Source organism: Patagioenas fasciata, chromosome 8 (assembly GCF_037038585.1).
Source record: "Patagioenas fasciata isolate bPatFas1 chromosome 8, bPatFas1.hap1, whole genome shotgun sequence".
Lineage (NCBI taxonomy): Eukaryota > Metazoa > Chordata > Aves > Columbiformes > Columbidae > Patagioenas > Patagioenas fasciata.
The window spans coordinates 31,563,939-31,580,144 of record NC_092527.1 but is presented as its reverse complement, the minus strand read 5'-3'; the positions used below and the strand labels follow the sequence as shown (position 1 = coordinate 31,580,144).

The following is a 16,206-nucleotide window of genomic DNA, read 5'->3' as shown; positions in this document are numbered from 1 at the left end:
CTTGTTAAAGGAGCCCATCATCTTGAATGTCAGTATTTTTTTATATATATTAACAAAAGAGCAGGCTGAAATGCTTTGCTGGAAATTCTTTTTGCTAAAATTGCTTTCCTCCCCGTGGTAAGATAATTTTATTCTATAAGTGTCTGTTTTGGCAGGAGGGAAAAGATGTGTATCAAAAGAGCTAATAAACCCCCTAAACCTGGAAACACTTCCATTCTGGCTAAATCTCAATCTTATCACTGAAGTCATAGAACTGTTGATTGTTAGAGACATTTTGGAGGTCTCTAGTTCAACCTCTTGCTCAAAGCAGGGTTACCATTGGGCTACAGATCAGGTCAGCTATGACTTTGTCTAGCCAGGCCTCTAAAATCTGCAAGAATGGATGCTTCATAGATGTTCTGAATAGCCTGTTCCAGTGTTGAACTGTTTTCCTTATGGAGATTTTTTTCCTGATGTGCAGTCTGAGTCTCCTAGGCTAAGAGTCGTGATCATATGCCTGTGTTATCTCATTTGCTACAATCAAAAAGAGTTTGACTGGAGACAGGCTGGTGGGTTATCTGTGGACCACAGCTGTGGGAAAGATCAGCAACTTCAGTGCTTGTGAAACAGAGCAGAAAGTAATCCCTATTTCTGTTGCATACAGCAGATCTCATCTGGTATCCTGAAATATTGTCTAGCATGTCAACTCCTTCCCACTAAACTCTGCCTCCCAAGGTTAAGGCAAGAACCTGTTGGCAATATCATGCAGAGGAGCTGAGCAAGAAAAAGTCTGATTGGCTCAACATATATCTCTGCAAATACTTCCCATGTCAGTTTAGGCAAATGCTTTTAGCAATTCATTCAATTATGTTAAGCACCCATTAAAGGAATTCTAAGCCCTCCCTGGGGTCATTTCAGTTCTGTAAGATTGTAATTGTTTGAGACTAACCATGATTTCTTCTTTTGCCTTCAGGTGATTCTAATTCTGACAAAGCTGTATGACTACAACCTGGGAAGCATCACAGAGAGCTCTCTTTGGAGGTATGGAGATAAATTGAGTTAATAATCACCACCTTACTTAAATAGAAAGAGCCTGATACAATTATTTTATTGAATTTAATTGGATTTTTTTAAAATGTGCTGGAAGGTTTGTAGCTGAACCCTCTCGTTTCTATTCTTTCATGCTCAAGGACAAAGAGACTGAAGTCTGATTGTCTTGTTTCAGCTAGATAACATATTTAATGAACCTGCTATCATATGATTTCCCCTTTCCCATCTTATTCAGAATCAAATAAACCAAATGGCTTATTTTTAGGAGAAGTTAATAGCCTTAAGTCCTTGTTTGTAATGAAGGATCTTATGGCTGTCTGCTGCCCAAATGATCCTTATGAAAAATCAGTGCTACTAAGACTGGTGGAATACCTGTGAGCAAGTATTCCATGTCTGTTTATCCAGAACTGATAGTATTAGCACAAGGTAATTATTACCACTGGTGTGATGTTTACTACTAGATTGATTTATAGGGAATGCCTTGATACTTTCATGATTTCAAAGCGTATCATGCACTCTGTGAACCAAAAGAAAGAGAGTTGGACCATGTTCTGTTTCTTAAGGCTATTATTTGAATTCAGTGAGAGTAGATGGTGCCTGTTTTTCTCTCTCTTTCATGACCTGTAATTGATGAAAGAGAGGTTTTCTTGTGGTTCCATCTGTCAACCATTGGTGGGAAGTCTAGCGGTTTTGTATGCAGGTGATTGATGGAGGTGGACAGGGTGCCATCTTGATACAAGAAATCTTCGGGTATTTGAAACTAAAACTTCTTGTTAGAATGAACTTGTTTTGATGAGCTTGTTGAAGAAAGGTTTTTCATTTCCAAGGAAGAATTTTTGGTCAGAAGTGGAACAAATAACCTTTCTGTTCAAGGTACTGAGCAAGGTTTTACGAGAATGACAGAGGAGGGATTTGACATGGAGTATGTTCTGAACTCAGGCCAGGCTAGTGCTCTACTTGCTGGCCTGAAGAAATAAAACAAACAAAATACTTCAAAAAACCATAGGAAACAAAAAGCTAAAGAAATTCAAAGTTTCTAGGATTTGTTCTGAACAGCAACAGGAACACATTACTGGTTTCTAGGGTTGGATAAATGGTTTCTCATCCTGCAGTGGGGGGATACTCAGATCTTTCCATTTCATATATGTTGCTGCTATGTTTTGAGATCAAAACTGATCCCATTTTCTCTACTCCCTTTGTCTTTATGATGGTGTACACACCATAGTACAGGACCTTTCAGGACTATGGCTTTGGCAATGTTTTTCTAAAAGGGTTTTGGGGTAGATTGTTTTATTTCCTAATGGTTTTGAGAAAGAATCTTCATAAATAGGAAATATTTTTATTTCCTCTTACTGTCCTCTATCAATTCAGCCTGAAAAATATTAAACTCTGTTTCATCAGTCATTGAGGAAAGTGTGGTGTTTCAACATGTGGAGACACCTCTTTCCTCACTGGTGACAGTGTTGAAGAATTAATTTACTCATGTAATGCAATGCAGGATTGCGTTGAGGCATTGGTTTTGGACTGAAAATAGGACAGACAGATGACAGTGGAAAACAGTGGGCTCAAAATTGTGCTGATGACCGTATGCTGTTGTCTTTTTCAGAATTGTTTTTTTGTGGACCATGTCCCAGTGGCATAGATTTTATCCTGATTGCAAGAAAAGGGACTGTGGGGATGTCATTGGAAGATGGAACAGAAGCTGGGGCTTGGGCAGTGGAGCAGTCTTAGAGCCAGTGAGTGAAATGAAGTTGTCTGGACTTCAGACAGTCCTAATGTCAGAATGTGATTAACAATAAAGTAATAGCCTGGTTGTTTCCTTTAGTTTAGTGCCGTATTAAAAAAAAAAAGTCATTCTAAGAAAGAATATATGTACAGGTGTGTCATATCTGACACTTCCTCCTAGTGTTCTCCTAGGATTTGTTCTTAGGTTTGGGGGTCCTTCCTCAACCTTCAGTTTGAGGTCTATCAAGATCTGAATATCTTTTGGAGTTTAGTATATGCCAGGGGACTAATATCCCAGGTGCTCACTTTCTTGATGTCTCTTGGAGTGTGTTAAATTTTTTGATACCTGTGGCATCTTAGAGTTAGAAGTTCCACAGATTATGTGAGGAACCACTTGTCTTGCTTTGGACCTATCAGCTTCAGGTTCACTTGGCACATGCCACTTGTGAGGACTTGCTTACAGTTCCATAGCCAACCATCCAGAATCCCTGGGCAAATACTTTGGACTGGGAAATACTGAAGGAGAAACAGGATAGCTAAAATCAACCGCTTATCTTTGTAGTGCTCCATTATTCTTGATTGGCTCTTCAGTGCTTGTGACTGCTCTGAAAGTTGCCAGTGAACTTCATTGTTGTTCCTTGGTCCTGTTGCCTTACCCATGCCTCAGATGGTTATGTTGTGCTCTGTCTTGAATCTGTCTTTGGTGTTAGATCCCTGCTCACCATGCATGCATGCATGCCTTCAGGTAACTAATCAATATCCTTGTGAAGATCCCAGGACAGGTTCTCTGTTCTTAGTGTAAACAGAAAAAAATGACAAGATGGGTGTATCTTATTATTCAATGCACCTGACAGAGGTTATTAGCTGTTGCTCCTCCTGGCTGCTTAAGTGATATGTTAATTTAAATCTCCCTGCCTGTTTTAAAACATTCATCTTCTCCTCTCACTTCTGGTATCTCATACTTTATTTCATGCCTCTAGTTTTGATGCTGCAGAATGGAAGAAAGCATGATCTCATGTCTGGTTTGATTTCTGATGTCAAGAGTTCTGTTCCTTAAGGACAGAGGAGAAAGGTAGTTCTGCAGGTACCTGTAACTGAAGAGGAATCTCTGCCTTGAATACATGACAAAGAAATACCACTCTCTCCTCTTGTGCAGAGTGCATTCTCAAAAGGTTGATGAATGATGAGGGGCTGTTTAGAAGCATGTCACAGAAACTAGTCATTTATGCTATAGCTAGTTATAAGCATATCTGTCATTCGAAGATGTAGTTGGATGATTTAAGCAGTCTTGTGACAGATGGGACTGTAACCATCTATAACACAACTATGCCATTGCCTACAAAATATAAATCTATCTTTTTTATAAACACACCGCTGCCTTATAGGATGGCATTTCCTTGTAATTTTTCAGCCAGTTTAACTACAGCAGGCCACAGTGCTAATGAATGGAGATCACCCTTCTAAAACTACCAATGAATTAAGAGGCCACTGGCAATGGACATGAAGGGATGAAATACAGTAAGAGAAAAGAGAGAGAGAGAATCTGTACAATTTCCTAGAGTGCTAAGGCTCTTTGCTCACCAAGCTTGGGATGGTAAGTAAGCTGCTGCTTCTGTATGTGGGAAATGAGATTTTTGCATCAGGCTGTGCCTGACGTTAATTATACAGTTATTCTCTCAGCAGACATTTTCCACAGTTTTAGTTGTGGGCTTTTTATTTACTTCTTGTTATTCTTTTTTATAGAAGAGGAAGAAAATGGAGGAGAAAGGATTACCTGTCACTGAGCAATTAACTGAGTGCATTGGATTTATTTCTCTTCTTCTCCTAGAGATATCTCAGATCACGAAGAGGATTAAGCTGTGAGAGTTAGGAGATGATGTTTTTTACTACCGGAGTAAGATAAGCTTACGTTTCCAATAAATAAAAATGTCAGAATAGTGACTATGTTATCCATGAGCTGCAGACAGCTGTGGGGAGCACTAATCTTTTTTCTGTTTGTGTAAATATGATGCTCTGGAAAGATGTGTGTGCAGGATGCTTTCCCTCAGGGCAGTGAGATACTGATAAGCAAGGATGGCTGCCACTCACTTCTTTGCCGCCTTATAACTCTGTATTTCATCATGAATGAGTAATTTATTGGAACTAGCTGTAAAAATAGCAGTGACTAAACATTGCTTTTCATCCAGAAAGTAGAAAGATGTAGAGTTTGCTTGGTTTGAGAGCATTTGTATTTTAAATCACGATCTGTTGCTCTGTTAGTTCTGGAAGTTGTTGATAATAGTCCTGCACTCCAACACTGTGCCTGAACTCTGAGCTCCCTGGTTCAGGAGTGCTTAAGACTCCAGCCTGTCCTTCACTGCTCCTGGTTTCTGCAGTAAGGAAGCTTTAGCACATATGCCGTAAAGGAATCTCAGGGACTCTGAAAAATACCTATGCCTCATACAGACCTAGCTTTAACTTCCAATATGTAAAGCAGGATATTTTAATAGTTGCACTTCCCCCTGCCACTCCAGATATCTGAGAATGGATATAGCTAACTGGCATCTGCAATACTTTGAAGAATGCCTGGTGATAAGTATTAGAGGGGTTGCAGTAAAATAAAAATTCTCAGAACTCCAAGACTCTGTTTCCAGTGTTTTTACAGCCCTTTTGTTTAACCAAGAACTAGTGCTGTAGCCCTTCCATCAGTTTATTCAACCCACCTTCCAACACCACCAATGCACGTATGCAACTCTGTCCTTTTGAGAAGGGAAATTGGGTAGGTAAGCCAGAGAAGAATCAGACCCCTCAGAGCATCTCCACCTCTCAGTATTGGAATAAACTTTATTTATCCTGTGGGACAGTTTGATGAAATAAATAATTCACTGTCCTTACCTTGTTCTTACCCTCTTCTGCTCTCAACCACTGCTGGAGACAAGATTTTGGGCTAATATAGACCAAGGTACTTGGTATTCTACAAAGATCTAAGTACCATTGCTTTATGTCTGTCTGTTGGGTAGTCCCATAATCTCCATTACACATGGGAGTGTTTGGGTTAAAACACTTATTTGTTGGAGATGGGTTTACATTAGTTTGTCAGCTACTGAAAAGGAGCAAAGGCCAACAGGAATGTGTTTGGTGGTTTTTTTTTTTTTTTTTTGCAGCTGTTCTATGGCTAGAAGCCTCAGGGAGACAGATGTGGATTGAGGATCAAATCTGAATACAACCTTGCAATATTAGCCAGATGATCTCTATTAGGCATCTTTTTCCCTTGAATCCTTTTGTTTAAAAAGACTTGGCTGTGAGTTGACTTATGTGGTTATAAATACCGTAGATGCTTTGAAGCCTCAATTACTAATGTTTCTGCATGCAATTTTCTGGCTCCTCGCTATGTAAAAATGCTATCTACAGATAGGAGCTATAACCACCCATGTCATCTTCAGTATTTTTTATGTGATTGTGAAGATTTTCTTCTCTAGACTGGAGACTTCTTACAACAGGAGACTTTAAAGACTGTCAGTATTTGTTTACTTCTTTTGGGGGAAATTTCTAGAATATGTCTGGTGTATACCTAATTTTCTTGCACACTTTATGCTGGTTCCTTACTTCTGTTTTGCAGATGGGCTGTTTTAAACTCACATTTATTTTCTATCTGCTGAGCCACATTAATAAGGTCATAACTTGTGGCTTAGTGACACAGTGTGCTCTGCAACAGCAGATTAGGGCCTTTTAGCTAAAGCAGGTAGAAGAAACAAATCCATATGAGAGAGGAACTGACAAAATGAAGGGAGGGAGAGTCACATTAAGCACATTTTAACCAGCAGTTTCATGGGAAAGGGGAACTTGAAAAGGACTATTTGAAATGCATTTACCTATAAATATGGTGCTTTGGTTGCTCAATGTAAGTCACTTTTCTTGATTATGAGAGCTTGATAAATACTGCTACAGTACCTGCCATGAGCATTTAGTGAAACTCTAACAATGTGGTTTTTTATTTTAATTTTTTGATATTTTTGTTCCCGCAAACATATGAACCCCTGGCTGCTCAGTGTGTAGATGCTGGAGGGCATCTGGGGGGAAGGAAGAATGGGCTTGCATACTCAGCTATTCGCAAAGGAAGCAGTATCTTTTTGTGATTCGATTGCAGCAGAATACCTTGCCCTGGAAGCAGGCTTAGAACGTGAATTTTGTTTGCTGACTGAATCTGGAGCCAAGTACAGCCTTTTCTTGTGTGATGGGACACTGTTCAGCCATTAGGACCCCTAGGGACCTAGCAGTTTCTATACCTATCATTTTTTTTTTACATGAGGGAGCTTATTTTACCCTGGTAACTAACAGTAATAATAATTTCTAGCACAGTCAGTTCTTCTAGTTGGTTGCCAAAGTTTCCTAGAGTCTTTTGCCTGCTATCAAAAAGGGTTCCAATAACACCAGAGAAAGGGGGGGAAAAAAAAAACAAACCAAAAAACACACAGTCAAACAAAAACCTTATTTAATTTTACCACGTTCTTACCTTCCCTGAAGAATGAGGGCCAGTATAACTCTCGCATTTTGCAGTGTAACATTTGTCTTTGTTAAATCAGTCTCCAGTAAGTTCTGCCTTGGCATGCCTTGAAGAACCACACCCTGATATTCTGAAGGATCAGATTTGGCTGAGGATTTAGTGATGTGCTCCTCATTGCCTGGTCAGCACTAACGAAGATACAAATTTATTAAGCATATTAAAAATGTGTTCTCTGTTGCAGCCAGTCATGAAATGTAGAACTGTTGTCAAGTAAATAAAAAAGAACCCCAATACATTTTCTGCATGAAAAAAACCACATGTAAATCAAGATAATAAATATTAATACTGACATATATTATCAATATATTGTAAATAACAGATGCACAATATTCCTGCCACTTTATAGACATACAGTGTTTAAATGTGTTTTTTATTCTTGTTCTGCAAATTAGAAGATGGACTTGCACATCAGTTTCCTAGACTGTACCTATTTTTACAAATTATATTGGTGAAACATAGCAGAGCTATCTCTGGTTCCGGTCCGTGGGGTTTCTCCGTCTGTGTGGCTGTGTAATAATTGCAGACAAGCTGGACTGGAGCTGATATGTAAGAGGAAAGACAACCAACACAGTAGTTACCCGTTCATAAACAGCAAGTAGTACACCCTTTATGTTCTGATATTTCAATCTCTTTCATATCTTTGCAGTTACTCTTCCTTTTGCAAAGGTGGGTAAAATTGTACATATCTTTTCAGAGAGATATGTATTCACAAAGAATAATGTAATATATAATATATAATCACAAAGAAGAATTAATATATTTGGGGCTGAGCTTGGGTAAACAAAACACTACTCTAGCTGAGTGAGTTATTCTTGCTTGACATCCGAACTCCAAGGTCTTCAGATCTAGGTCCCAAAGGAGGATAAAAGGAAGCTGTAGGCAGGTTTGAGCTCCCATTATGCTTTACCAACAAGTCACTGCGTTCTTACTGATAGTTTGGGTGTGTTTATTTCTGTCCTTGCTTGTAGGAAGCAACATGTCGTCTGTTGAGAGGTGTGGAATGGGAACCAGAGCTGTGAGTCCCAGCCTTCCTGCACACAGCTTTGGGAAAGCTGTTTCACCATTGCACGTGTGGATAATAGGGTTATGTTACCTGTCTGCAGTAATGAGCTGGGAGGTTTGGATGAAAATGACTAATTAAAAACAGTCCTGAAAGAGCCTGAGTGGAAACACAGCTGCGTAAACTTACGATCTCTGTCCATGGTTGAAGACTAACACATCTGACCTATGCTTTACCAAGACAAAGTTATGGTCTGTTCTCATCCAATTCCTAACAGGACATTGCAAAACACTTGGATTCTCTTTGTAGGCAGGGTGAATTGTCATCTTTGGGTCAGTTTATGACATCTTGAGTTTGGATTTTGCCTGAACAAAGATTGATGCTTGCAAAAGGGTAAGAAAAGAGATTCAAAACTATTCTTCTAAAATAATCAGTTCTCTTTCCAACGAAGGAAAAACCAATGCAGAAGGTGTTTTATGACCATGGACTGTGTGGCATTGATTTTCCCATCTGGTAGCTCTTTCCAGCATTAGAGGTAGCAGCAAAGCGAAATCTTTACGAACCTCACTTGTAACAGCTGTTTCTTTATGAAGATATGAAACAACTTTTATTCTAATTGTGTTTGTACCTTCTCAGCTTCCCTGTTCTTGTGTTTTCTGGACGGTGAGAGAGGTAGAACTGCAGCCTTTTTTTCCTTCTTGCTATTACTATTCCACTGCCTAAGTGGAAGCAGCACCCTTCCATGTGGAGTTTTTTGCACAGTTCTTCCTCAAAATTAGATTTCCTTGCTAGAGTCTTCAAGAGGTACTCTGCTTTTTTTCCTACCCTGCCTCCAGCAATGCCCAATAAGTGACAGTTGTTATCAATGTTAAACTCTCAAAAAGAAACCTACTATCTTTGGGATAGTTTTTCTTTCTTGCCCTGCTATAGAAATGAGATTATTCCCTGAAGTTCTGATGACCTGCCATATTAACATTAATACCTAGTTAAAAATGTAAGTTTTATATATTAAATCATTAAATCATTTTATATATTAAATCATTGGCCAGTAACCACATCTATGGTTTGCAAGACTCTGACCTTGTTTTTCTGTGAGCAGTGTGCACTGACTACAGGAATTGTGAAAATATAATTTCTTTTTGCTTCCCTGCCAATGCTCAAGTGAGGATGTGCTCACTTGTTATGAGGCAGCATAACATTTAGAGGCTAGTCACGATGAAGGTAGTAAGAAAGAAACTTAAAGACCTCAGTAAATTTCCCTTCTAAGTGTTCCCTTTTCAAAGGTAAATGGTCTTATTCTTTGTAATCTCTCTTTGTGTGTTAACAGCTTTCACAATGCTAACTCTTTTGTAAGAAAAGCACATTACAATGCCAGTCTGCTTTATCTCTGGTAAAGGAGCCAAGGGAAGAAACCAATATATTTTTTATTTTTTCTTTACAGTCTACCACCTACTTGGCACGCATGTACTGTAAATTAAAGACGTGAATGTTACTCAAAGAAGCAAGTGTGATGTCACAAGTGTTTTAATAGCCTTTGATTTATTTCCCTAAGTGTTTTATTAAGATGATGCACAACAGTGTTTGGAAGCCAAATGCAGTCTTGGGAGAGACTTGGAGGAGTTATTTTCAGTCTCCTGACTTTTCTTCCTGAACACAGTGATTTGTTTGATTGAGGAAGAAGGGCCTTGGATTCAGAACAGGGATTCTGCTTCTTATTTAGTGTTTCTTTGTGAGTTAATCAGCCCAGTTTGCGATCTGAGTGAGCAGGAGTATGAATGAACTTACTGTGATATCAAAGAGCTGCATGCTTCGGAGAACAGGATACTGGCTGGGTTTGGGAGATTAGTGTTCTGTCACTGTATGGGCTTGTGGCTGTTAGATGGTGACATACTTTGTTAGGCATAATCAAGAATCAGCAAATTCAAGCATATCAAAAGTCAGCTGCAAGGGATCCTCTTTTGGCAAGATATTTATAATGACATTCTGCAAGGTTAGTTCTAGGTGCAGTGATATAGGCCATTTTTGCTATTAGTCTGGTAATAAATCTGGTATAACTTCCAAGTTTTAAGACAAGTGGCATAGTGAATCATAAAGAGACCTGAGGTAGTCACAGTGAGCAAATGGATTACTTACTAAGCTGAGCTCACTTGAAGAATGTGTTTTAGTCCAACAAAACATAAGAGTAGGACAAGAGCTGAAGGGTTGTACTTACAGTACTATGTACTCTCTCCTTACAGCGTTGTGAAGAGCTGCAATCAGCCAGTACATAGGAACTGTAATAGACAGAGAACTGAACACCATGTCCCATTGTGAAGGGGCCAAAATTGACTGCTTTGATCAATGGCTATGTAAGCTAAGGAGCCAGGAGCTGAATTTGTAAAGAAATTAAGACTAAGAAACATTTCTTTTAAGACAATGATTTGGCATGAAAAACTTTGTGACAATGTGCAAAACCCTGCGCCTAGGATGGAACTTCTGTGCAGAATTGAAAGACAAAAGGGAAGTGCAACAATGCATTGCACAGTTTAGGATGTCTATATGCTCCAGAAATAAGTTAAATATGCCTACGGAGTATGGCATCTGTGGTCCAGAAAGTCACAGTATCGCAGTTATTGGAAGCTGGGAGAGTATTTAGAGGAAATACAAATTCATACTTCCTGAGGTCTTACACAGTCAACTGTTATTAACCACTGTTAGAGCCAGGGTGCTGAGCTAAATGAAATTCTGCTTTGACACAAGATGCACACCTTGACGATGTGGTAGCACAGAACTCTATATAGGTAAATGTACACAATACAAGTGTCGCTATTGTGGTGTAGTTGCATCTCATATCTAAATTTGCTCATTTTCTTTTTGCTAAGATAATAATTTTAGGTTAATTCATTCCAAATTACCCAATTCAGCACAAGGCTAACTTAGTGAAATGTTGATTTGAATTAAAGTATAGACATAAAATTAAACAGATCTGAAACACCTCGCTAAGGTCATGCACATAGCAAACACTTGAAACTGCAAGTGAACCAAGTTTGGTGTCTGTTTATAAGAATAGTGAGTTGGGAGGTGAAACAAATGAAAGAATAGTGGAATGAATAGTGAATTAGGCAGGCAAAAGATTGCTCAGGCCAGGTGGAAAAAGACAAGTACAGAAGAAAGATGGGGGAGGAAATCTAGTTTTTTGAAGCAAAGAAGATTAGACATGGTTAAGATTAGAGAGGTTGCATGAGGAGTCAGCTCTTTTGCTTGTAGAAACTTGCATTAATTCACTGACCTGAGTCAAACTGCACCACTTTCCACTAGCTGTTGATCTGCTCCAGAAATGACTTCTGGCCACTAATATAAAAGCAGCATCACCTTCTTGTTAGGTTTTTCTTCTTACTATTGATACTGTTATGATAGCTGCTATAACTGCTTAGCTTTTTAGCATTATGAAAATGCAAAGTAAACAGAAAAGGTGGTTGAAAATACAGCAAGTGTAGCTATAAAGTCAATTCAATCTATGTCCCATTAGAAAATAATGATCAGCATTGTAATAAGTATAAATCCATTGTCCAGCCACTCTATTAACATAATTAAAAAGGTGTTAGGTTTGGCATTTGGCTTGTCTTACATTCAGTAGTTGCTCTTTATTGTTTCAGAAGAAACCTGCTGAGTCAATTGGTTTAGAAAGAAAATAGAATAAACCTCTCAGAGTAAACAAGGCTTGTTAATTTGCAGAATTTCTATTCAAATTGCTTGAAAAAAAACCCTTGTATAGAGATTTAATAGCCTAGTTTTATATGTGTGTGGATTATCTTTGATGTACAGCAACTCCTGGAATGTTGGTTGGTGCTGTGGGAAAAAAAAAAAAAAAAAAAAAAAAGTTGGGGGAGGCTGGGAATGGAGGTTTTTGTTAGTTTGATATGGAAGAAAAGGGAAGATCTAGAATTATTCATGAAATGGATTCCAGTGACAGAGGAGCTCCATGTTGCAACTTTCTTCCAAAGCAAATCTGAAATCCAAGTGTCTCCCTTAGCTGAGGGCAGGTCTGAGGCTATTTATTCCTTTTACAACAGCTGTAACTCTAGCCTTTTTTAAAAATTATAAATAATCCTATCAAGTCTGTAAGAGTTGATCATTGAAGGAGGTGTGTGATACTTACTTGATGTAGCCTTCCAACTAATACAGACTTCTGGCTCCAGCAGAAGAGTTTTAATAGAGGTGTTGATTAGCCTTTGGTGGGTGTGGTTTTGTGCGAATTATTTTTCCTTCATTTGAACCAATGTAAACTTTTAGTGTCCAGAATGGTGGGCAGCTGAAAGGCACCAGGTAGTTGTTGGGCTATGTCAACTGTTGTTAGAGCTGAATTAATGCTTGAGTAAGACGTTTTCTGTGCCTTCAACCACCCAGTTTCTTTTCCCACGTTTCTTTATATACATGAAGTCCTGCTGTATGATGATATTTTATTATAAAATGAACTTTCCGCTCCCTAAATTAGACTGAGTGCCCTATGGAAATAAAAAAAGTAAATGATACAAAACTGCAGTTGTGTGTAGCCTTTAGGGCAAGAAGCTACATATGGCAGATGGAGTACAGTCTGTCTTTTGAGTTTTATTGATTGCTCTTTAAGCATTGCCTTATTCTTTTAATGAAGGGAGAAAGCAAAAGGGATGCCTTTGGAAAGCTCCATTAAGCAGTAAGGAAAAATTCTGGTTCTTTAGTAAACTCATGCTGCATAGTTTTGTACCATGCTGCTTACTAGAAAATGGTAGTATGGAGGAGTAAAGTGTGTGGTGGTCCTGGACGATATTTGCTTCTGTAGTGCTGCCAGGCTGACCATGTTGTTCCTACAGCCTCAGAAATACTTTTCTCTTCAGAGAGGTGTGAATGACCTTGACTCTGAAGACCCAGCTACTTGGCGCACATGACTCAGTACCTTGGTGACTGCTGTTTCATTAGTATGCCTGAACCTACAATGGGGACCTTATTGGCTTGTTGATTAGTTTAATTTTTGGGATGAACCTGTTTTGCCTTCTTCTGCTTGAATATGATGTAGAGAATTGAATCTACATCCTCTTCTGTTTGATAGATCAGCTCTCCATGAGAAAACTCACCCCCCCCCACCCCGTTCCCCCCACATACCTGCGGAAGTCTTGCCAGAAAGGAAAAAAGCAGGAGGAGTTAAAATTCTAGCAAGCTGTGTGCTCTCTGTTCTGAGAAAGAAATCTGAAAGGCAGCCTTAACTTCTGCAAAGCTTTGACGTTCACCATCTGATGAGTCAGCCTCTACTGGCTGCAAAATATCTATTCACTGATGGAGAGGTAAGTTGAGGAAAAGGAGAATTATTACCAGTGTTACTCAGTGGATTCAGGTAACATCATACATGGAATGATGCCAACACTCACTGTGTCTACCCATCCTTATGCAGGAACTCCCCCTCACCGCTAAAAGATTGAACATTGATACCTTTGATACCTATGTTAAAAACTTTAAGGACCTAATTTTGATGGAAGGATTTTATTACTTCAGAAAACATAAAAGATGTCGTAGCTCAGTCTGGCACATAGGGACAGTACACATAGGATGTGTGGTATAAATCTGGCTGCGTAATTCCATTCATTTTGGCACCTGTTTTATTTCACTTAGGAACCAATGTCTTCCAGCTGCACTTAATGAGCTCTAATTCATCCAGGAAGCGGGCAGAGGATGCTGAGTGAATCAGCAACATCTCAGCTACCTTAGAGCCTTAATTTACATGTGTATTTGGCCTGTGCTTGACAGTCATCACATACATGCCTTAACAACAACCCACTGGGCATTGTCATCCTGACAGAATGTTGTTTTTTGTGCTTTTGTTTTTCCCCCCCATGCCATCCATAAGTATGCAAAATTCTTATAAATTGAATTAGTATTTGTAAAATTGGATGCTCCTTCCTGTTTGTTTGCGCACTTGCCGGTAATGTACCTCCTATGAAAGCAGCACTTGCACTAGACTGTTGCAGCTGAGTATCCAGCAAGTCAGGTGAGCCTGATGTAGTGGGGAAGAAAGAGTTGCTGGTGCATCAGGCAATGACTGACAGCTTTCTGCCCTACTTCTTGGTGGAGTTCACACCATCTGCTGTTTGCATCTGATTCCTAGGAGAGACCTGAAGTATGTGAATAGGGGGTGAAGTTAATAAGAGAGATTAGTGAACCCAGAGGGCTTTATGGAGAATCAAACTCAGTTGCCTCAATAGTGTGAATAGGCTTATTGTCCCAAGTGATTGGAGATGCTAAGGCAGAGGTAAGGTCTAAGGAAGCATTTGAGGCTAAAGGGCTCTTCTTCTTTTTTCTTTTTTTTTTTTTTGTTTTTTAATATATCTGATGGACAACTGCTGTGCTCTGTCACAAAAATTAAATGCATGCAGCTGGGTAAGTTTGATCACTGGCCAGCTAGGGCTGTTGACCTTGGTGATGTGTTACCAGGATGACTGTGCCATCTCTGGGAGACAAAAAGGAGAAAAAAAATCATCAGACATCCCACAGTAACTGTTAGACTCTTCTGATCAAGCCTAGCTCCTGCTCTTCAGCAGGGTGCCACGGCCAATCTCTTGCTCTGGTGTAGTGGGTGCAGGTTGTTGCCCTGATATATTTTTGTCACCAACTGTGCCTAGTATGTGGCTGTAACATTGCTGTATAGCTGTGGCACAGACCTGTGGGAGATGAATCTCATCTGCTCAGATCATGAGCTGGCAGTAGTCCTGCTAAAAGGCTGAAGCTTGCTGCTGCTAATTCGCTGAGCTCACAGAACAACTTCTTCAGAAACTCAGCTGTATCTTAAATATTGCTCTGTAATGTCTAAATGCAAAAAAAAAAAAAAAGTAAAGATGGGAAAAACTGCCAAGATGCCTAGATTCTTTGTGGGAACAGAGTTGGCAGCATAACTCTTCTACTGACAGACTCCTGCAGAAATGAGGTAAGTTACACTCAAAGAGCTGAACTTGCTGTCCTCTGAATTGGGAAGGAATTGTCAGCTTTATGAGCTGAGTTATGCCCAGTGGTACAGTAAGGAAGATGTACTGTTAGTGTTGCCTTTCTGCCAGAGTCACTGAGGAGACAAGTAATAATGTCTTCATTTAGTATAAAAAGACTGTTGCATTAGTTGAAATAATAGACTAGAAATGGGTTTTTCTGGAGATAGAGAGCAGAGATCTAGTCCCAGTCCCAAGGTGTATGTGATTTAATCACTGTTTGTGTTCTAGAACTGTCATTTGCTGCACTCTAGGTTGACTTTCTGTGATTAATAATTTATTGTGCTTAGTCACCAGTGCTTTCCCCTAAAGTAGTCTCTTTACTACTGAGTTGCCCACCAGCACTGCAGATCAGGTAGTCTATTAATTGCTAGAAGAATCACTTATACTTTTATACCTGTCTTCACTGCTAATTTTCTAAAGCAAACTTTATTCTTACCTGCTGATGCTTTTCCTGCTTTTTTTGTTTGTTTTGTTTGGTGTTTTGTGGGTTTGTTTTGTTTTGGTTTTGTGTGTTTTGGTTTTTTTGTTTGTTTGTTTGTTTTTTTGTTTTGTTTTGTTTTTTTTTTTCCCTTTGTCAGCCAAAGACTTACAGTCCAGTAGGTCCCAAAGGTGTTGTTTCTTCATTCCCTGGTTCATTTTGATATAATTCCCCTGCTGGTACTGATCACTGGGATGAATATAGGTATGCTGATTAGCTCTTGTGACAACCATGTCTAATTAGCTGAGCTGGTATCTCCCTTCCTGAATACCCAAAGGAAGTGTTTTATTTGAAGGTTTTATTTAGATGAGCTGGGAGTTAATCATTATGCACATGTCTAGTTGTTGAAGACAGTTCAGCTTCTGATCTAGCTCAATAGCCTTAACTTACAGAAGCAAAAGTGGCTTTGTATTTCAGGGCTGACAATGCACTTACTAGAGTT

The 16,206-nt window shown here is 39.2% G+C and overlaps 1 protein-coding gene across 4 annotated transcripts in view; it reads left to right on the top strand.

Moving 5' to 3' along the window:
* Positions 1–16,206, top strand: part of SORCS1 (sortilin related VPS10 domain containing receptor 1) — a 289,286-nt gene that overhangs the window by 88,512 nt on the left and 184,568 nt on the right. For all 4 annotated transcript variants that reach the window (XM_071812134.1, XM_065843558.2, XM_065843559.2 and 1 more), the window contains exon 2: positions 953–1,020. In XM_071812134.1, coding sequence (XP_071668235.1) covers positions 953–1,020 — 68 coding nt within the window. The remainder of the gene's footprint in view (positions 1–952; positions 1,021–16,206) is intronic.